Source organism: Nomascus leucogenys, chromosome 14 (genome assembly GCF_006542625.1).
Source record: "Nomascus leucogenys isolate Asia chromosome 14, Asia_NLE_v1, whole genome shotgun sequence".
NCBI classification, from domain to species: Eukaryota; Metazoa; Chordata; class Mammalia; order Primates; family Hylobatidae; genus Nomascus; species Nomascus leucogenys.
In genome coordinates this window covers 50640658-50656804 of record NC_044394.1, presented here as the reverse complement: position 1 = coordinate 50656804, position 16147 = coordinate 50640658, and the positions used below count along the sequence as shown (strand labels likewise).

The 16147-nt window shown below is 53.0% G+C and overlaps 1 protein-coding gene across 1 annotated transcript in view; it reads right to left on the bottom strand.

Moving 5' to 3' along the window:
- The window catches only part of SDK2 (sidekick cell adhesion molecule 2), a 309169-nt gene that overhangs the window by 4674 nt on the left and 288348 nt on the right, over positions 1 to 16147 (bottom strand). The window contains exons 41-44 of the mRNA XM_030827794.1: positions 12798 to 12962; positions 10918 to 11058; positions 10512 to 10650; positions 8879 to 9005 (exon numbers count right to left, since the gene is read on the bottom strand). Of these exons, the coding sequence (XP_030683654.1) occupies positions 8879 to 9005; positions 10512 to 10650; positions 10918 to 11058; positions 12798 to 12962 (572 nt within the window). The remainder of the gene's footprint in view (positions 1 to 8878; positions 9006 to 10511; positions 10651 to 10917; positions 11059 to 12797; positions 12963 to 16147) is intronic.

Here is a 16147-nt window from a genome sequence, read left to right as displayed (position 1 = left end):
AGCCCCCTCGCTGCCAAGGGGGTCTGTTGCCTGTTTGTGCCCGCCTGCTGCTTCCTTCAGAGCAGATCCCGAACCGGAAGGATCTACTATGGGGTTGGCCCAGAGCTGGGAGATACCTGATAGAATCAGAAGACCTTTTTTTTTCTTTCTTTCTTTCTTTTTTTGAGACAGAATCTCGCTGTTGCCCAGGCTGGAGTGCATTGGCATGATCTTGGCTCACTCCAACCTCCGACTCCCAGGTTCAAGCAATTCTCCTGCCTCAGCCTCCTGAGTAGCTGGGATGACAGACATGTGCCACCACGCCTGGCTAATTCTTTTGGTATGTTTAGGGGTTTCACCATGTTGGCCAGGTTGGTCTTGAACTCCTGACCTCAGGTGATCCACCTGCCTTGGCCTCTCAAAGTGCTGGGATTACAGGCATGAGCCACCATGCCCGGCCTACCTTTGTTTTCAATTGAAGTGAGGTTCACATAACCGAAAGTGAACCATTCTAAAGTCTATGACTCAGTGCATTAGGACCTTCACAGTGTTGTGCAACCACCACTTCTATCCAGCCCTGAATCATTTCCATCACCCCAAAGTAAAACCTTGTACCCAGGAAGCAGTCACTCCCTATCTGTGCCCCCACCGGGCACTCCCTATATCCATGGCCCTGGCAACCACTAATCTGTTTTGTCTCCAGGGATTAACTTATTTGGGACTTTCATATACATGGGATCGTATAATATGTGGCCTTTTGTGTCTGGCTTCTCTGACACAGTGTCATGTTTTTGAGGTTCAACCACAACCTACTAAGTTATCATCTTGGTCCACAGCTTCTGCTTTACTTTGTGACTGGGGACAAAGCCAGAGCCAAATTAGGACCTTTACAGGCTCCGGACAGTGAAAAATGCCTGTGCCTGTCCACATGTGATCCAACATAAAAACAACACTTGGTTACAAACTAAGCATGAGAAAAATCTAAACCAAAGTTCAGAATTTTCATGTAATGAAAACCTTAAAGTTTTTTTCTTTTCTTTTTGAGATGGAGTTTTGCTCTTGTCGTCCAGGCTTGAGTGCAGTGGCACGATCTTGGCTCACCTCAACCTCTGCCTCCCGGGTTCAAGCAATTCTCCTGCCTCAGCCTCCTGAGTAGCTGGGATTACAGGCATGTGCCACCACATCTGGCTAATTTTTGTATTTTTAGTAGAGATGGGGTTTCGCCATGTTGGTCAAGCTGGCCTCGAACTCCCAACTTCAGGTGATCTGCCCACCTCGGCGTCCCAAAGTGCTGGGATTACAGGCGTGAGCCACCAAGGCCGGCCTGTTTTGTTTCGTTTTGTTTTTTTAAGAGATAGGGGTCTCTCTTTGTTGCCTAGGCTGGTCTCAAACTCCTGGGCCCAAACTATGCTCCTGCCTCGGCCTCCCAAAGTGTTGGGATTACAGGCATAATTACACGGCACCCAGCCTGAAGTTCTTTTTTTCTTTTAAAGATAAAAACATTAAATTATTCCTTTTTTTTTTTTTTTTTTTGACACTTTGATGTCCTAGGACAGGCTTCATCTCTCTACTGGGGACATCAGCCCCAAACAAGAATCAATCTCGGTTGGAAAGTGAAATCTGAATTGTGGAGCTAAAAACATCGTGCACCCCTTCCCCTACCCTGAGCTCCCAGCAATGTTTTGAGAGCTAATAAGACAACAGATGGGCCCACCCTCAGAACTCTCTGGAAGAGAAGTGCTCCGATTTCAGTGCACAGCACACGATCAGTGCACTGCAGCTCAGAGGACCCTACCCAGGCCTCCTCAGTCCTGCCCAGCTAATGCCCCTGCCTGGGGGCACTTAGCGAATCACAGCAATCCAAGTAGAACATAAAAGCCAGTTAGCCCAGTCCAGACAAGTTTGGGATGGGGAGCTGTGTCCTGCTTTACAGGTAAAGAAAATGGAGTGGGGACCTTTGTCCAGAGGGCCTGGGCTTTGGGAAATGAGATGCACGGCTTGTTCTCAGGAAGTCGGAGTCCTTCATAACATGGGGATACATCTCGAGGGATGTAGCTACAATGAGTAGAACTATAGCGATCCCCGCTAATGGAGCAGGCCCTCTGCCAGACAGTCCGAAACGCTGACGTGCATAACTGCATTTAGTTTTCACACCTCTGTGCTGTAGCTCCTATTGCTACCTGAGCACCGAAACTGCACATAAAGTACAGAAAGGGTGAGGGTTTTGCTGGGGAAGTGATCCGGCCAGGCTTGAACTCCAATCTGCCTGATTTTCTAAAGCCCACGCACCTCTGAACTCCTACACTCCTGCCTGGAGACCACAGGACGGGAACAGAGCTCCCCCTCCAACCCCCAGTGCCGACTCCCAGCAGGAATTAAATACTCCCTAGTCCATCTGGCCCCTCCCCTCCCTCTCCTCACCCCTCTACAACCCCAGCCACTCTCCTTACCACCCCCCCAGCAGACACTCCCCCGCCAGGACCTCAATCCTCTTGGCAGGCACAGCCGGCTGCCCAAGACAATGGGAAGTCCCTGGGCTCGGTCTGCCCCATGACGCAATGCAGCACAGTACAAGCCCCTTTCTGTGCTTACTGCCCAGCTGCCGGCCCAGGAGAACAAAGAGGGGGCACAGGCAGGCCAGGGAGACTCCATATGCCGAGCGGGGGCACCTGATGCTGGGCCGAGTGAGGCTGGCCTGGAGCAGCGGGGATCTGTGAGGCAGGAGGCTGGGGGTCCGTCCCACCCAGGAGCAGTGAGGGTCTGTGAGTGTGGGGGACCACACAGGGATGTCCCCCAGTTTTCCCTACAGGTTTGGTCTCTCCACCCACTAACTGACTTGAACAGTTGTTAGCATCAGCTCCAGGGGTTCCAGAATTTTGGCTAGCCCCAGGCCCCAGCCTTGCAGAGGAAGCAACCCCAGGATGACTGTGGGACCATCCCACAGTGAAATGAGTCTCTGAGGGGAGGAGCTTGTGGCACGGGGAAGTTCTGGCTCTTACCAGCAGAGGAAGTGTGGAGCCATGACTCAGGCTCTCTCAGCCTCAGTGTCCTTGTCTGTAAAATGGGTAGAGTTCTATAGTTCACAGGGTGAAATGAGCTAACCCAGGAGAGAGTGCTGTAAAAGGTATTATCAATGGGGACAGTGAGGGTGGGCCTGAGTGGGAAAGGGAAGAGATGGAGTGAGACGCCTCAAAGCTCCCCTGGGAGGGATTAGAAAGGGCCAGCAAGCCGGGGAGGCTGCCTCAGTGCTCAGGCAGCTGGAATGGGAGAAGAAAGTTAGCTGCTACCCCACCCCCTAACCCCGGACCCCAAGAGAGGGGCATGTCCGGACTGGAAGCAAGGTGGGGAGTGGGATTCTCTAGCCCTCCTAGGGGCCCAGATCCCAAAGCCCACTCATGTAGACCATCCCCGTCCTACCAGCTACTATTTGCCCAATGCCTACTGATCCCAGGCACTCTATGGGCAGCATCTCAGGGATGGAAGGCACCAGAAGGAAGAGCAGGGAGCCAAACAGAGCCTGCGCTGCGGGAGGGGCCAGGCAGGCGAGAGTCTGGTCTGCCTCTTCCCCCGCTCCGCCTTCCAAAGCCCAAGCAGGAGGGCTTTGCATCAGCGACTGCTGCTCCCGCCTTCATCTCCCTGAACATCTGTTTCTTTTCGGGGTGGGGGTAGGGCGAGAAGAGAAGAAAGCGAGGGGGAAACCAGGGGCTCCTATTGCAGCTTTCAATTCTCACGGGCCTCGGTAATTGAATGCAGCTTCCCAGGGACCGGCCCAGCACAAAGGGGGCCTTTCAGGGGCTGTCCTGCCAGGCCGCCAGGCAATCAAGTGACTGCTTCGTCTCCCTGGTCTCTTAACAGCTCCTCAAAGCCACTCAATCAGCAATTACTGGGGTCTGCGGAGGGGGAGCACAGACTCTAGGCCTGGTGATGGGAGTGGGGAGGGAGAGCCAGAAGGAGGCAGGACTCCTGGAGAAAAGAGGAAGCAAAGCAAAGCCCTTTTGCTTTTTTGTTCATCTCCAGCCCAAAGGATCTGGCACCAGACTCAGCCTTAGGGATGGTGTTGAGACCTTGGGGTCAGGCAGGGGACCCTTATCTTGTTGAATCTCATGAAGTCTGGGAGAAATGTATTGCCCTAGATGACAGAGAAGTCATCCTGTAAAACTCCGTGGGAGACTGGAAGCAGGAGCCCCTCCCTCATCCACAGTCCCAGGGGCTCTGCACTGATTCTAGCCTGAAGCCGGCAGCGCATCTGCGCAGAGTGTTCCGCCTGTCCCCTGGACGCCTCTACCCGGGGGGCCAGCCAGGGTCTCTCTGCAGGGGCTGCAGCCTCTGGATTAAAGGTGGGGTAGGGGTGATGTGTCTCCTGTGTGTCTCTGAAGAACCTCAGAATTGTGCCCCTGGAGGCACAATTTTGTTGAGGCTCTGGCCTCCCTGTGCTAAGATAGTTGGAAATCTCCCAAGAATGTCCTTTGAAAAATGTCAGTTCAGAAGCAATGTCATATGTGCCACCTGTGCCCTTATAGGTAAAGTGACAGCCAATGTGTACCCCTCCCCCCTCCCCCCACAACCGGCTCTCAGAGATGTCTGTGGTCAGAAGGCTCAAGGGAGGTCACTGGGGTGGGGTTGGAGGCAGTGAAGGCCTCTTTCCTTCATTCTCCTCTCCGTGCTGGGCAGCTGCACGAGGCCAGGCTGCAGTAGGCATGACCCTCCAAGCAAGCTGGCTCTAGATTTGAATGCCAGTTGCTTGTACTTCTGAACTCTGTGACCAAGGGCATACTGCTTGACTTCTCTGAACCTCAGTTTCCCCAGCTGTTAAATGGGGATAGTTTCACTTGCATGGCAGGACAGCTAGATGTTAAATGAGAATATACAAAGCACAGGGCTTGGCACACAGTATGTAGCTTTGCCTCTCCCCGGCCTGTCTCTGCCCCGCAGCGTGTTTCTCGTTTGGCACAAGCTTGGGCTGCCAGGATCTGGGGGATGGTCAGGCTATCAATGAGGTCTCAGCTGAGCCTGTTGGACTCATGGCCTAATCTGATGGAAAAGAGGCAAACACAGGTAAAAGGTCAGAGCCATTCAGTAGAAGGGTGACGGCAGAACATAACCCTGCTCCAGCCAGCTGCATGGAGCAGGGTTATGTTCTGCCATCTGCCTTCTAGGCATGACCCAGTCCTGTTCACACTTTGAGGCCCAGCTCAAATAAATGCCACCTCCTTCAGGCAGCCTTCTCTGAGCCTCCGGGGGAAGTGGTCTCCTTATGGTGCTTTATCTGCTTCTGCACCGCAGGAAAGAAACAGAAATACTTGGCCAGGTGCGGTGGCTCATGCCTGTAATCCCAGCACTTTGGGAGGCCGAGGTGGGCGGATCACCTGAGGTCAGGAGTTCAAGACCAGCCTGGCCAACATGGTGAAATCTGTCTTTACTAAAAATACAAAAATTAGCTGGGCATGATGGTAGGTGCCTGTAATCCCAGCTATTCGGGAGATTGAGGCAGGAGAATGGCTTGAACCTGGGAGGCAGAGGTTGCAGTGAGCTGAGATCGCGCCATTGCACTCCAGCTTGGGGGACAAGAGCGATACTTCGTCTCAAAAAAAAAAAAAAGAAAAAAAAGAGAAAGACTTTTGTTCACCACTTTCTTCCTCTTCCACAAGTTGCTGTTGTTCCATAATATTTGAATGAGAAATGAAAACATAGTTATTTATACACATGTGGTCTTCCCTAATAAATCATAACATATTATAACGCAACATTCATTAGAGTCTGTCTTGCCCACTACTGTAGCCATCATTCCTATATAGCGTCTGATTCCATTTTGTGGGTACAGAACAAATAGCTGTTGAGTAAATGCATCAAGGAATGAATGAATGAGCTTCACAGAGAGCAAACCCATCACTTACTCCTCCCAGGTACCACACAGAGTCTTACCTGTGCCGGTATGCAGGGCAGATGTCATAGGGAGAATGGGGGCGGGATGCATTCTGGGCTTGTTGTCAGGGGGTGGGGGCCTTCCCAACTCTCTTTTTCATCATCTTTACTTGAAAATGGCCTTAATGCCTCCAGTGCCTCCCAGAGGACTCTGAAGCTTAGGTGGTGTCATTCACGAACAATCCTTAGAATCCTTCCTGGCTTCTACTAAACATTTCGTAAATGTTTGCTATTATAAATCTGTGCATCATAAATAGTACAGAAAATATGTTTCACAGCTGGGCGCTGTGGCTCACACCTGTGATCCCAGCATTTTGTGAGGCCGAGGTGGGTGGATCACTTGAGGTCAGGAGTTCTAGACCAGCCTGACCAACATGGTGAAACCCCATCTCTACTAAAAATACAAAATTAGCTGGGCATGGTGGCACACGCGTGTAATCCCAGCTACTTGGGAGGCTGAGGCAGGAGAATTGTTTGAACCTGGGAAGCGGAGGTTGCAGTGAGCCAAGATCGCGCCATCATACTCCAGCCTAGGCAACGAGGGTGAAACTCCGTCTCAAGAGAAAAAAAAAAAAAGAAAAAGAAAACATGATTTGCTCTGTGTATCTTCTTTTTAAAGTGTGCTTAATTTGATTTCAATGCACTTGAAGAGGCTGTCCGTGATACTGCAAGAACTGAAGATCAAGATTACATGGTGTGTGCCATTGGCTCGGAATTTCGTTTCCATTGAGATTTACTTGTATGCTAAGTATATACATTTTTTTTTTTTGTACAAAACTTGGGCTCTTCTTTTGAAAATGAAGTCGCCGTCCAGCCAGGCTGCAGTGTTAAAGTTCCATCAAACAGGTCAGGGGCCTTTAAATCTCCAGTCTTTGTGTGCACCCTGCCCTCTGCCTGGTGCCCCTTTCTCCTGCACCCTGGGCCCTCTACGGGGAGAGCCAGCCCCTCTCTCTTCTAGCCCATCACCCCCAGCTGAATTATAGCCTTTCTCACATCACATCATATGTGTTTGTTTATAAGTCAAACTGACGCTTTGTTTATTGCCATATCACAGGAAAACGACTGGGCAGACTTCCGCCAATTTTGGAGAGTGAGTTTTGGGTGGTCTGACTCAGAATATAAACCAGGTGGCATATGCAAAACCCACTCTCCAAAGACCTGGGGGAAGGGGTGTCCTTGAAAAGAGAAGCAGTCATTTTTCCTGGCGGCTGAAACCGAGGGGCCCTGGCCTGTGCAGCTGCTGATCCTCAGGGACGTACCCTTGCACAAACTGTCACAGGCAGGAGAACTACCAGTGGCATCCCCATCAGCCCACACTTGAAGGTTGCAATGGTGGGGGCTCCGCATTGCAGATGCTGATTGGTAGCCGAGCTGCTTCTCACATGGCTGAGTGGCAGCAGCACTGACTTATTTAGGAGCCTCATAAGGACCACAGTGGGGCTGGGCACAGTGGTTCACACCTGTAATCCCAGCACTTTGGGAGGCCGAGGCAGGGGAACACTCGAGGTCAGGCGTTTGAGACCAGCCAGGCCAACATAGTGAAACCCCATCTCTACTAAAATACAAAAATTAGTGAGGGGTGGTGGCGCATGCCTGTAATCCCAGCTCCTCGGGAGGCTGAGGCATGAGAATCGCTTGAACCCAGGAGGCGGAGGTATCAGTAAGCGGAGATTGCACCACTGCACTCCAGAGCAAGACCCTGTCTTAACAACAAAAAAACTCATAACTTGGATCATGTGGGTTTTGTCCCCCACAATAAGTTCCTGGGTAAGCCATGCTAAGTTGGGGGTCTCTGTCCCTGCCAACTTTGAGCTAGGGAGTTAGGTCCAGCCTTCTCGGCTCTGCCAAGCCCATCAGTAACCCTGGAGCTGAACAAAACAGCAGTGAGTGAGAGGCCCTCAGCCCACGGGGCCCACAACGTGATCCCAGGCTTCCTGGCACCTCCTGCACAGCCAGCAGCCCAGCTCCCTGCTGGCACCTCTTCCTTCACTTCCTCTCCCAGGCCTGGGCAAAAAGGTCCAGGGCGTGGGACGCAGTGGCCTTTCGTGGCCCTTTCCTCAATAACCACTGGGCTTGGCTGAGGCAGAGAGGGTGAGGGTGGGAAGCTGTAAGGCTGCATGGTTGGAATACACACAGCCCCTCCCCCCACAGCCTGGGACACAGTGTCCCCGCGTGACCCACCTAATGGCTGCTCTCTGAAGCTCTGTGTCTTCCAGAGGCACTGACTCCCTCTTCATATAAAAGCTGACATTTACGGAATGGTTGCCGTGTGCCTGGCTCTACACTGAGTTCGTCTGTGTCTAATCTCAGCAGATCCTCCCCATAGCCTCAGGACAGAGCCTATTATCACCTCTGCCTGTTCCACAGATGGGGAAACTGAGGCTTGGAAAGGTTACTTGGCACACCCAGGGCACCCCAGGTCACGGGCAGCAAAGCCAGGATTCACACTCAGGTCCAAAGCTCCAAAGCTTAACGTCTCCCTGGTCTACACTGCTTCTCATCCTCGGGGCTCCAGGGCACCCAGCCCTTTGTTTCTGAAGCTTGTTTTGATCCATGAGTAGTGAAGTTGAGCATTTTTCCAGGCCTCTGGCCTGGAATGCAGGGCTGTGTGTCAACCTTCTCCCCAGAATCTCCCTCTCCGCACCTTCAGCATGCTCCCTTGCAGGCCAGCCCTAATGAGTAACTGAGCCTGTGGGGTGACCCCTGAAAGTAGAGAGGGCCATGCTTTTCGGGGGACCCCCTATGATCAAGGTTCCTGGGACCCCATTAGCACTGGCTGCAAACTTTGAGCAGAACTTGGGAGGGGACAAATGGCCCATATGTGACTTCAAGGTGGTTTCTTGGGCCCCTTAGTATTTGCTGCCCCTTGAGGGAAAGGAAGAAAGCCCATCTATGTTCACCACCCCACTCTGGGAGGTGCTGCGCCCTGCCCCCTGCCCCCTGCCCCCTGCAGGACACCTGGCCCTCCTGCCCTCACCTGAGAGTCGGAGATTTCTGAGGGCTTCTCGGTCAGGCTGCTGCTCTCTGCAGGAATGAGGTCATTGTACTTGGTGACATCCTCATCCGAGTAGTGCAGGCTGCCCGGGCTGGGCCTGGGGGGAGACCTGGAGAGAGTGGGGCAGTGGGGGCTGAGAGATGCACTCAGAGCAGCCTCCCCTGGCCTAGGGAGACCACAGTGGGGGCCTGGGGAACACGGATCCCTGCCACCCTGTGCTCCTCCTCCTTCCTGGGTCTTCCTTCCAGGGGCCTGGGCCTGAGAGATAGGAATCCGGAGGAGGACAAAGAGGGAAAAATGGGGTGCCCGGCTAACGCTGTCATGGCAACATGCAGGGTGAATGTAGGGGGATGTCTCAGTTTCTGGATTTAGGACCCCACATCCTGGGGCTGCTTTGGTGCAAACGGGATTTTTGTGTACACACAGTGGCTTTGGGGGCACACAGGGGCCTGGATGTGTGTGCGCTGTGGGTAGGAGAAGCTGGGAAGGGCAGGGGAAGGTGAGGCCACATGTGAAATGCCCCCTTGTTACATGTGGCAGGGCCCCGGAGCCAGCCTGGCGGGGCTGCTATGGCCATGCTGGGCCTGGCTGGGCCTGCTGTGGGGGCCTCAAACAGCTCTTTCTTTGGAAGGCTGGATTTGGCAGAGGATAAGAGCTCGGCTTTGGGAGCCCCTCCCTCAATCCTCTAGATGAACACACACATAGCTTCGTCCCTCTAAGACAGAGACAGAGGGAAGCTTTGTGAGCTCCTGAGAGAGGCTGGACTCCTCCTGACTGCCGTCTCCAATGAGCTGGGAATGCCAGTAGGGCTGAGGCTGGAGACAGGAGCCCTCTGGCCCAGTCTTTCTTGAGCTCAGGGGAACGGAAAACCGCCACACATCAGGGGAGGGTCAGGTGGGCCCCGGCAGCTGCTCCTGCCCTTGGAAATGGGCAGCCCGGTGGCCACAGGGAGTAGGGCCTAGGAGGGGGCTGGGGTTAGAAAGAAGTCAGGAGAAAATAGGAGCTGTGCTTGCGCCACGAGCCTTGTCCTGTCCTCATGGGCTGCTTTCAGATGGTGCCCTTTGAGGCTCATGGGGATAGGAGGTTGTCCTTTAATAGCTATAAATAAGGACCGGGGGAGAGGGTTTCCCAAATGGGGAGGAAGACAGTAGGGCATAGCGATAATGGGGATGCTCAGGCATCCTTTGCTAAGGTGTTTTTGCTTGGTCTGTGTTGGCTGGGCCTGTCTTGCCTTTGGGGCAAGTGACGATCTGCAGGGCTGTTTCCCTGGCAGTTGGCTCCGAACAGCAGTTGGTTGGTTTGCAAAATTTTGCCAGTTATTTGCATTCTACTGTTACTGTCAGGAACTCTTAGTAGGTACCTCCTTGTACATTTCTCCCCAGTGCGCCCTCACCCCCAGGCTGTGACTGGGCATGGTGGGGACTGGGACCCTAGTTGTCCTGCTTGGGCCCCACCATGTCTTTCTGCTGATCATTCCCAGCCCTGAGGCTTGAATGGTGTTTCCCAGGACAAGGTATGGTCAGGTGGGCACTGCCTGCTCTATGGCCTTCCCCAGCATTCTCCCCACCTGGGCACTGCTGCGCCTGGCCCCCCACCCACGCAGAGGGCCCAGTACCTGGTGTACAGGCCGTTCTTTCGGCAGAAAGAGTTCTTGACGGAGAGCCGCCTGTTGTTGAGTTCCAGGGCAGGGAAGCTGCTTTCATCCAAGCTCATCATCTCGCTGTGGCCTAGGGCTCCAGACTTGGCACTGTTCCCTGAAGTCGGGGGGAGATTGACACCCTTTAGACTGTGTGGCCTCCCCTCTCCCATACCACTCCCCACCTGGCTGGGTTATCCCCTCTTTCTCTTGATAGAGTTGAGACCAAAATAAGAGATTGAGATTCTCTGTAGAAACCCTAGGCTGCCCCACCCACCAGAGCAGGTACACTGCCAGGAGCGGGACCTGATCACCCCTGTTCTGGCCAAAAAGGAGATACGTAAACATCAAGTCCACCCAGCACGGCTGGTGCCAGCTCACTCACCCGAGTCTGTCTTCTTGGCATACTTCTTGCTCTGGCCCCGGATGATGAGCACGAAGACCAGAAGCAAGATGAAGATGAGGCCGACCAGGGCGATGACCACCAAGAACCACCACTCCTCATAGAAGGGGTTGGCTTTCTGGGCTGGAGCACGGATGGGGTCAGGTATATAGGGTGCTCAGCCCCCTCCTCCCTCCAAATCTCCTGTTCCAGTTGGGACCCTACTAAGAGTTCACAATCTATGGGAAGGCAGGGTCCGTGCCCTCTGAATGAGGCAGAACCTCTGTAAGGATAGTTTCACCTCAAGTATCTGCTCTGATCAGTCTGTAAAGGGTTGCCTGGAGGGCTGATGTCAGATGAGTTCTGAGATGGCTACCTGGCTCAACAGGAAAGAGTGCTAAGATTGATTAGTGATGTCTGCCAGGGACATAGGAGGGGAGAGTGGCAGTGTCTTAGCTACTTTTTCCCTTTTTTTTTTTTTTTTTTTTTTTTGAGACAGAGTTTCACTCTTGTTTCCCAGGCTGGAGTGCAATGGCATGATCTTGGCTCACTGCAAACTCCACCTCCTGGGTTCAAGCAATTCTCCTGCCTCAGCTTCCCAAGTAACTGGGATTACAGGTGCCTGTCACCACACCTGGCTAATCTTTGTATTTTTAGTAGACACAGGGTTTCACCATGTTGGCCAGGCTGGTCTCTAACTCCTGACCTCAGGTGATCCACCTGCCTCAGCCTCCCAAAATATTGGGATTACAGACGTGAGCCACCATTCCCAGCCCCTTTTCTTTTTTTCTTTTGTACTTGTCTAGGGGCTATCTTGATAAGCATACCTAAATCTGTGTGGGGAAAGGTGCTTCTCTGGCCTGCAGGAGGCTGAGAGAGCTTTTCCTGAGGTTTAGTTTGGAGTGAAATTTTTCCTGGTAGCAGAAGGCAGGGGGAATTGGGAGGTTCTTTGGTTAAAGCAGAAGGCAGGGGGAATTGGGAGGTTCTTTAGGGACAGGGGTTCTTTAGTTAAAGGTGAAAGATTTACACGATCTGAAGAAAAACCAGAGTGTGGTGAGAGGGTCTTTAGGATGTCTCTTCCAGGTAGAGCTTCCTTTTTTCAAAACCCCTAGACTGTGCTTTCTGCACCCAGCCAGGACTACCCCTGCTGTGTGGACAAGGGATGGGCTCTCTGTTTCAGCCTTGAAGCACTTCTGTCCCAGGATTTGGTTTTTTTCAATGTGGGTAAAAGAGAAGATTTGGTTCTTCAATGTGGGCAATGTGTGGCAGGGGGAGGAGGCTGGGTTCCTTTGAGTTGTGCTTCTGCTTGGGGAAAGGGGCCTTTGTATTCAGAGTGGTTAGTGATAACATTTTGGGTCAAGGGTTTAGATAGCAGAGCCCTTTGTGCGCTCTAAGACATGCCAGATAGGAAGAATGAGGGGAGGAAAACGGGAGGGGTGGTGACCCTGCTGCACCCGGCCACTGCCCAGTCAGGCCTAAGGCCCACCTGTGTCTTTGCTGCTCTGCAGGCTGCTGACCCTGCCACATTGGGGCTAGAGGTTTCCATGGAAAGACAGTTTATGGCCTGGTGCCCATGAACGTCCTGGGTGATGAGTACATGGAAGTTTGCATCTTGGGCCCTCTGCTCTGCCCCTACCCAGGGCTTCTGGAGTTCCTTGAAAGGGAGCCCCAAAGATGAAGACCCCTAGTTTCCTCTGGTCTTGAGGGCTGACCCAGGCCTGGGCACCAGCACTTGCCTCTTCACAGCCCCGAGGGGACAATGCGTTTTGGTTCCTGCCCCATGCTCCTGGTGGCCTGGTGCCTCTCCTCCTTCCCCCCTGCCCAGTGTCAGTCCCAGGCTCTGCTGTGGGGCTCCCCCACTCCCTCCGCCCCCAGGCCGGTACCTGGCACAGACTGGGAGGGGCTGCTGGGGGTGCCGAAGCCATAGTCGTTGACCGCGATGACCCGGAAGTCATAGCTCACGCCCGGCTTCAGGATGTCCATGCTGAACGTGTAGGAGCTCACCTCCTTGGGGATGTCTTTGATGAGGATGTCCCATAGTCCCTCATCTGCAGCAGCACAGAGATGGAGGTCCTGGGAGGTGAGGGGGAGCCCCAAATCCCGCTCCCAGCCCCGTTCTGACTATGCTCCCTGAGGGCTGGGCCTGTTGGATCCTCCCTGCTCCACACTGAATCACAGGCCTTGGTCCTCCCTTGAAGTGTCTTAAAATGACAGCTTTTGGGCCAAGCACGGTGGCTCATGCCTGTAATTCCAGCACTTTGAGAGACCGAGGCGGGTGGATCACCTGAGGTTAGGAGTTGGAGACCAGCCTAGCCAACATGGCGAAACCCTGTCTCTACTAAAAATACAAAAATTAGCCTGGTGTGGTGGCACATGCCTGTAATCCCAGCTGCTGGGGAAGCTGAGGCAGGGAATCGCTTGAAGCTGGGAGATGGAAGTTGCAGTGAGCTGAGATCATGCCATTGCATTCCGGCCCAGGCAGCAGAGCAAGACTCAGTCTCAAAAAAAAAAAAAAAAGACACCTTTTGGAGCATCTCTTTTATTCTTTTTATTAAAATATCTGTGCTACATTAAGAGATACGTACTGTGCAGAAAGTACTGTCACAACCAATGACAGAACCACTGTCCAGAGAAACTGGCTCAAGGAATTAGCACTCGTGCAGGCAGAACACTATGGATTCTGTCTTCCACTTCATTAAAAATGGTCGGAAACATGATTTTAAGTGACTGCCTAAGACATTATCATATGGGAATACCCTTCTTTACTTAACTAACCCCCTTTCCTAATTCAAAACATACACAATGGTGGCAGGAGACAAAAATAAGAGCGATATTTTTCTTTTTTCTTTGTTTTGAGACAGAGTTTTGCTCTTGTTGCCCAGGCTGAAGTGCAATGACATGATCTCGGCTCACAGCAACCTCTGCCTCCTGAGTTCAAGCGATTCTCCTGCCTCAGCCTTCTGAGTCCACCATGCCCGACTAATTTTGTATTTTTAGTAGAGACAGGGTTTCTCCATGTTGGTCAGGCTGGTCTCGAACTCTCGGCCTCAGGTGATCTGCCTGCCTTGGCCTCCCAAAGTGCTGGGATTATAGGTGTGAGCCACTGCGCCTGGACTTTTTTTTTTTTTTTTTTTTTGAGATGGAGTCTCACTCTGTCATCCAGGCTGGAGTGCAGTGGTGCCATCTCAGCTCACCGCAACCTCCGCCTCCCGGGTTCAAGCTATTTTCCTACCTCAGCCTCCCGGGTAGCTGGGATTACAGGCTTACTCCACCACGCCCAGCTAAATTTTGTATTTTTTAGTAGAGACGGGGTTTCATCATGTTGGCCAGGCTGGTCTTGAACTCCTGACCTCAGGTGATCCGCCTGCCTTGGCCTCCCAAAGTGTTAGGATTACACGTGTGAGCCACCACACCTGGTCTTTTTCTTTTCTTTTTAGTAACAGCTGCAGGAAAGATTTGGTTTTAAAAAAATTGTTTTGAGATAGGGTCTCGCTCTGTTGCCAAGGCTAGAGTGCAGTGGTGTGCTCTTGGCTCACTGCAGCCTCAACCTCCTGGGCTGAAGAGATCCTCACACCTCAGCCTCTCAAAGTGCTGGGGTTACAGGTGTGAGCCACCGCGCTCAGCCAAGAGGAAAAATTTGGGTTTCCTGAGTGGGTTTAATCAAGTTGCCTGGATCTGGCGAGCTCCTCTTCAGCCACCTTCTTTCTTAGGAGCAGAGCAGAGAAGAGAAAGAGGGGCCGCGGGGGCTCCAGGGGGCCCCTGTCTGTTCTCCACCCTGTGCTGGCCTCAGCCACCTCTGTCCTTTGCACTATCCGTGGCTCTCTGGGCCTTGCCCTCGTGGGACATAATTCACCTTCATGCTGTTCAGTCGGAGCGGTGCGGGTGCTGCCTGGGTCAGGGAAGAGGCAAGCCCCTGCCATAGCCCTGGGGCATCCATCATGTTGGTGGGGTGGCCAGGAGGGGCCCTGGCTGCATGCTCTGGGTGGGGCCGATGGGGTCAGCCTGGCCCTGAGAGAGGGTGCCTCTTCCTGCTGGTGGCAGTGCGGGGCTGATTTGGAAACTGAAGTATCCAAGCCACCCTGGGCCTAGTCAGAGCCCTCTTCATGGTAGAAGGATGTCAGTGAGGCCAGCTCGCAGGTCCTCTCTGTCTGGCCTGCTCCAGGGAGGTAACCCAGTGGCCAATAGTGGGTCTCCCAGGCTGCTGCCACCAGGGACTAAAAGACCCTAACTCCCCCTAGCCTGCCCCAACCAAGCACCTCCAGCCTCTGTCTCATGCAGGGCCCGTTCTTCTCACTGTTCTGCTTCTGCACCCTCTGGTGGAAGCTGCTCTCCCACCAGAGGTGTGCCCAGTTCGAGGCCGCCCTTCCCTAGGGCTGATGGTTTTGTTTTCCTCACCATACTTTCTCATAGACCCAGCTGTGTAAGTCGAGCACTGCAGCAGAGGCACCTCGACGCCCTGGCATCCTGTCTGAATTTTGGACCCAGTGGTGGGACCTGCTGAGGGGGCTGTATCCCCACTTCCAGTGTGGATCCTTCCAATTTGGGGAAGGCCATGGGGACCAAGTCTACATCAGAGCTGTCCTTGCAGAAGGCTCCAGGGTCCCGAACCTTGGCCTCATTGTTGGTCTTACTTGTTTTTGAGCCTCTGCCTCCTACACCTCCATATATATATATATTATTTATTTATTTTTTTAGACGGAGTCTCACTCTGTCACCCAGGCTGGGGTGTGATGGCACGATCTCGGCTCACTGCAACCTCTGCCTCCCATTCAAGAGATTCTCCTACCTCAGCCTCTTGAGTAGCTGGGATTATAGGCACCCGCCACCACGCCTGGCTAACTTATTTATTTATTTATTTAGAGACAGAGTCTCGCTCTGTCACCCAGGCTGGAGTGCTGTGACACGATCTTGGCTCACTGTAACCTCCGACTTCCGGGTTCAAGCGATTCTCCTGCCTTAGCCTCCCGAGTAGCTGGGATTACAGGCACGCACCACCACGCCCAGCTATTTTTTTATTTTTATTTTTAGTAGAGATGAGGTTTCACCATATTGGCGAGGATGGTCTCGATCTCCTGACCTCGTGATCTGCCTGCCTTGGCCTCCCAAAGTGCTGGGATTACAGGCATGAGCCACCGCGCCTGACCCATCTTTTTGTTTAATATCTCTCTTTCTCTCTTTCCCCTTTGCTGGCTGTGAAATCCCTCAAGGGCAAGGATCATGACTAATTCATCTT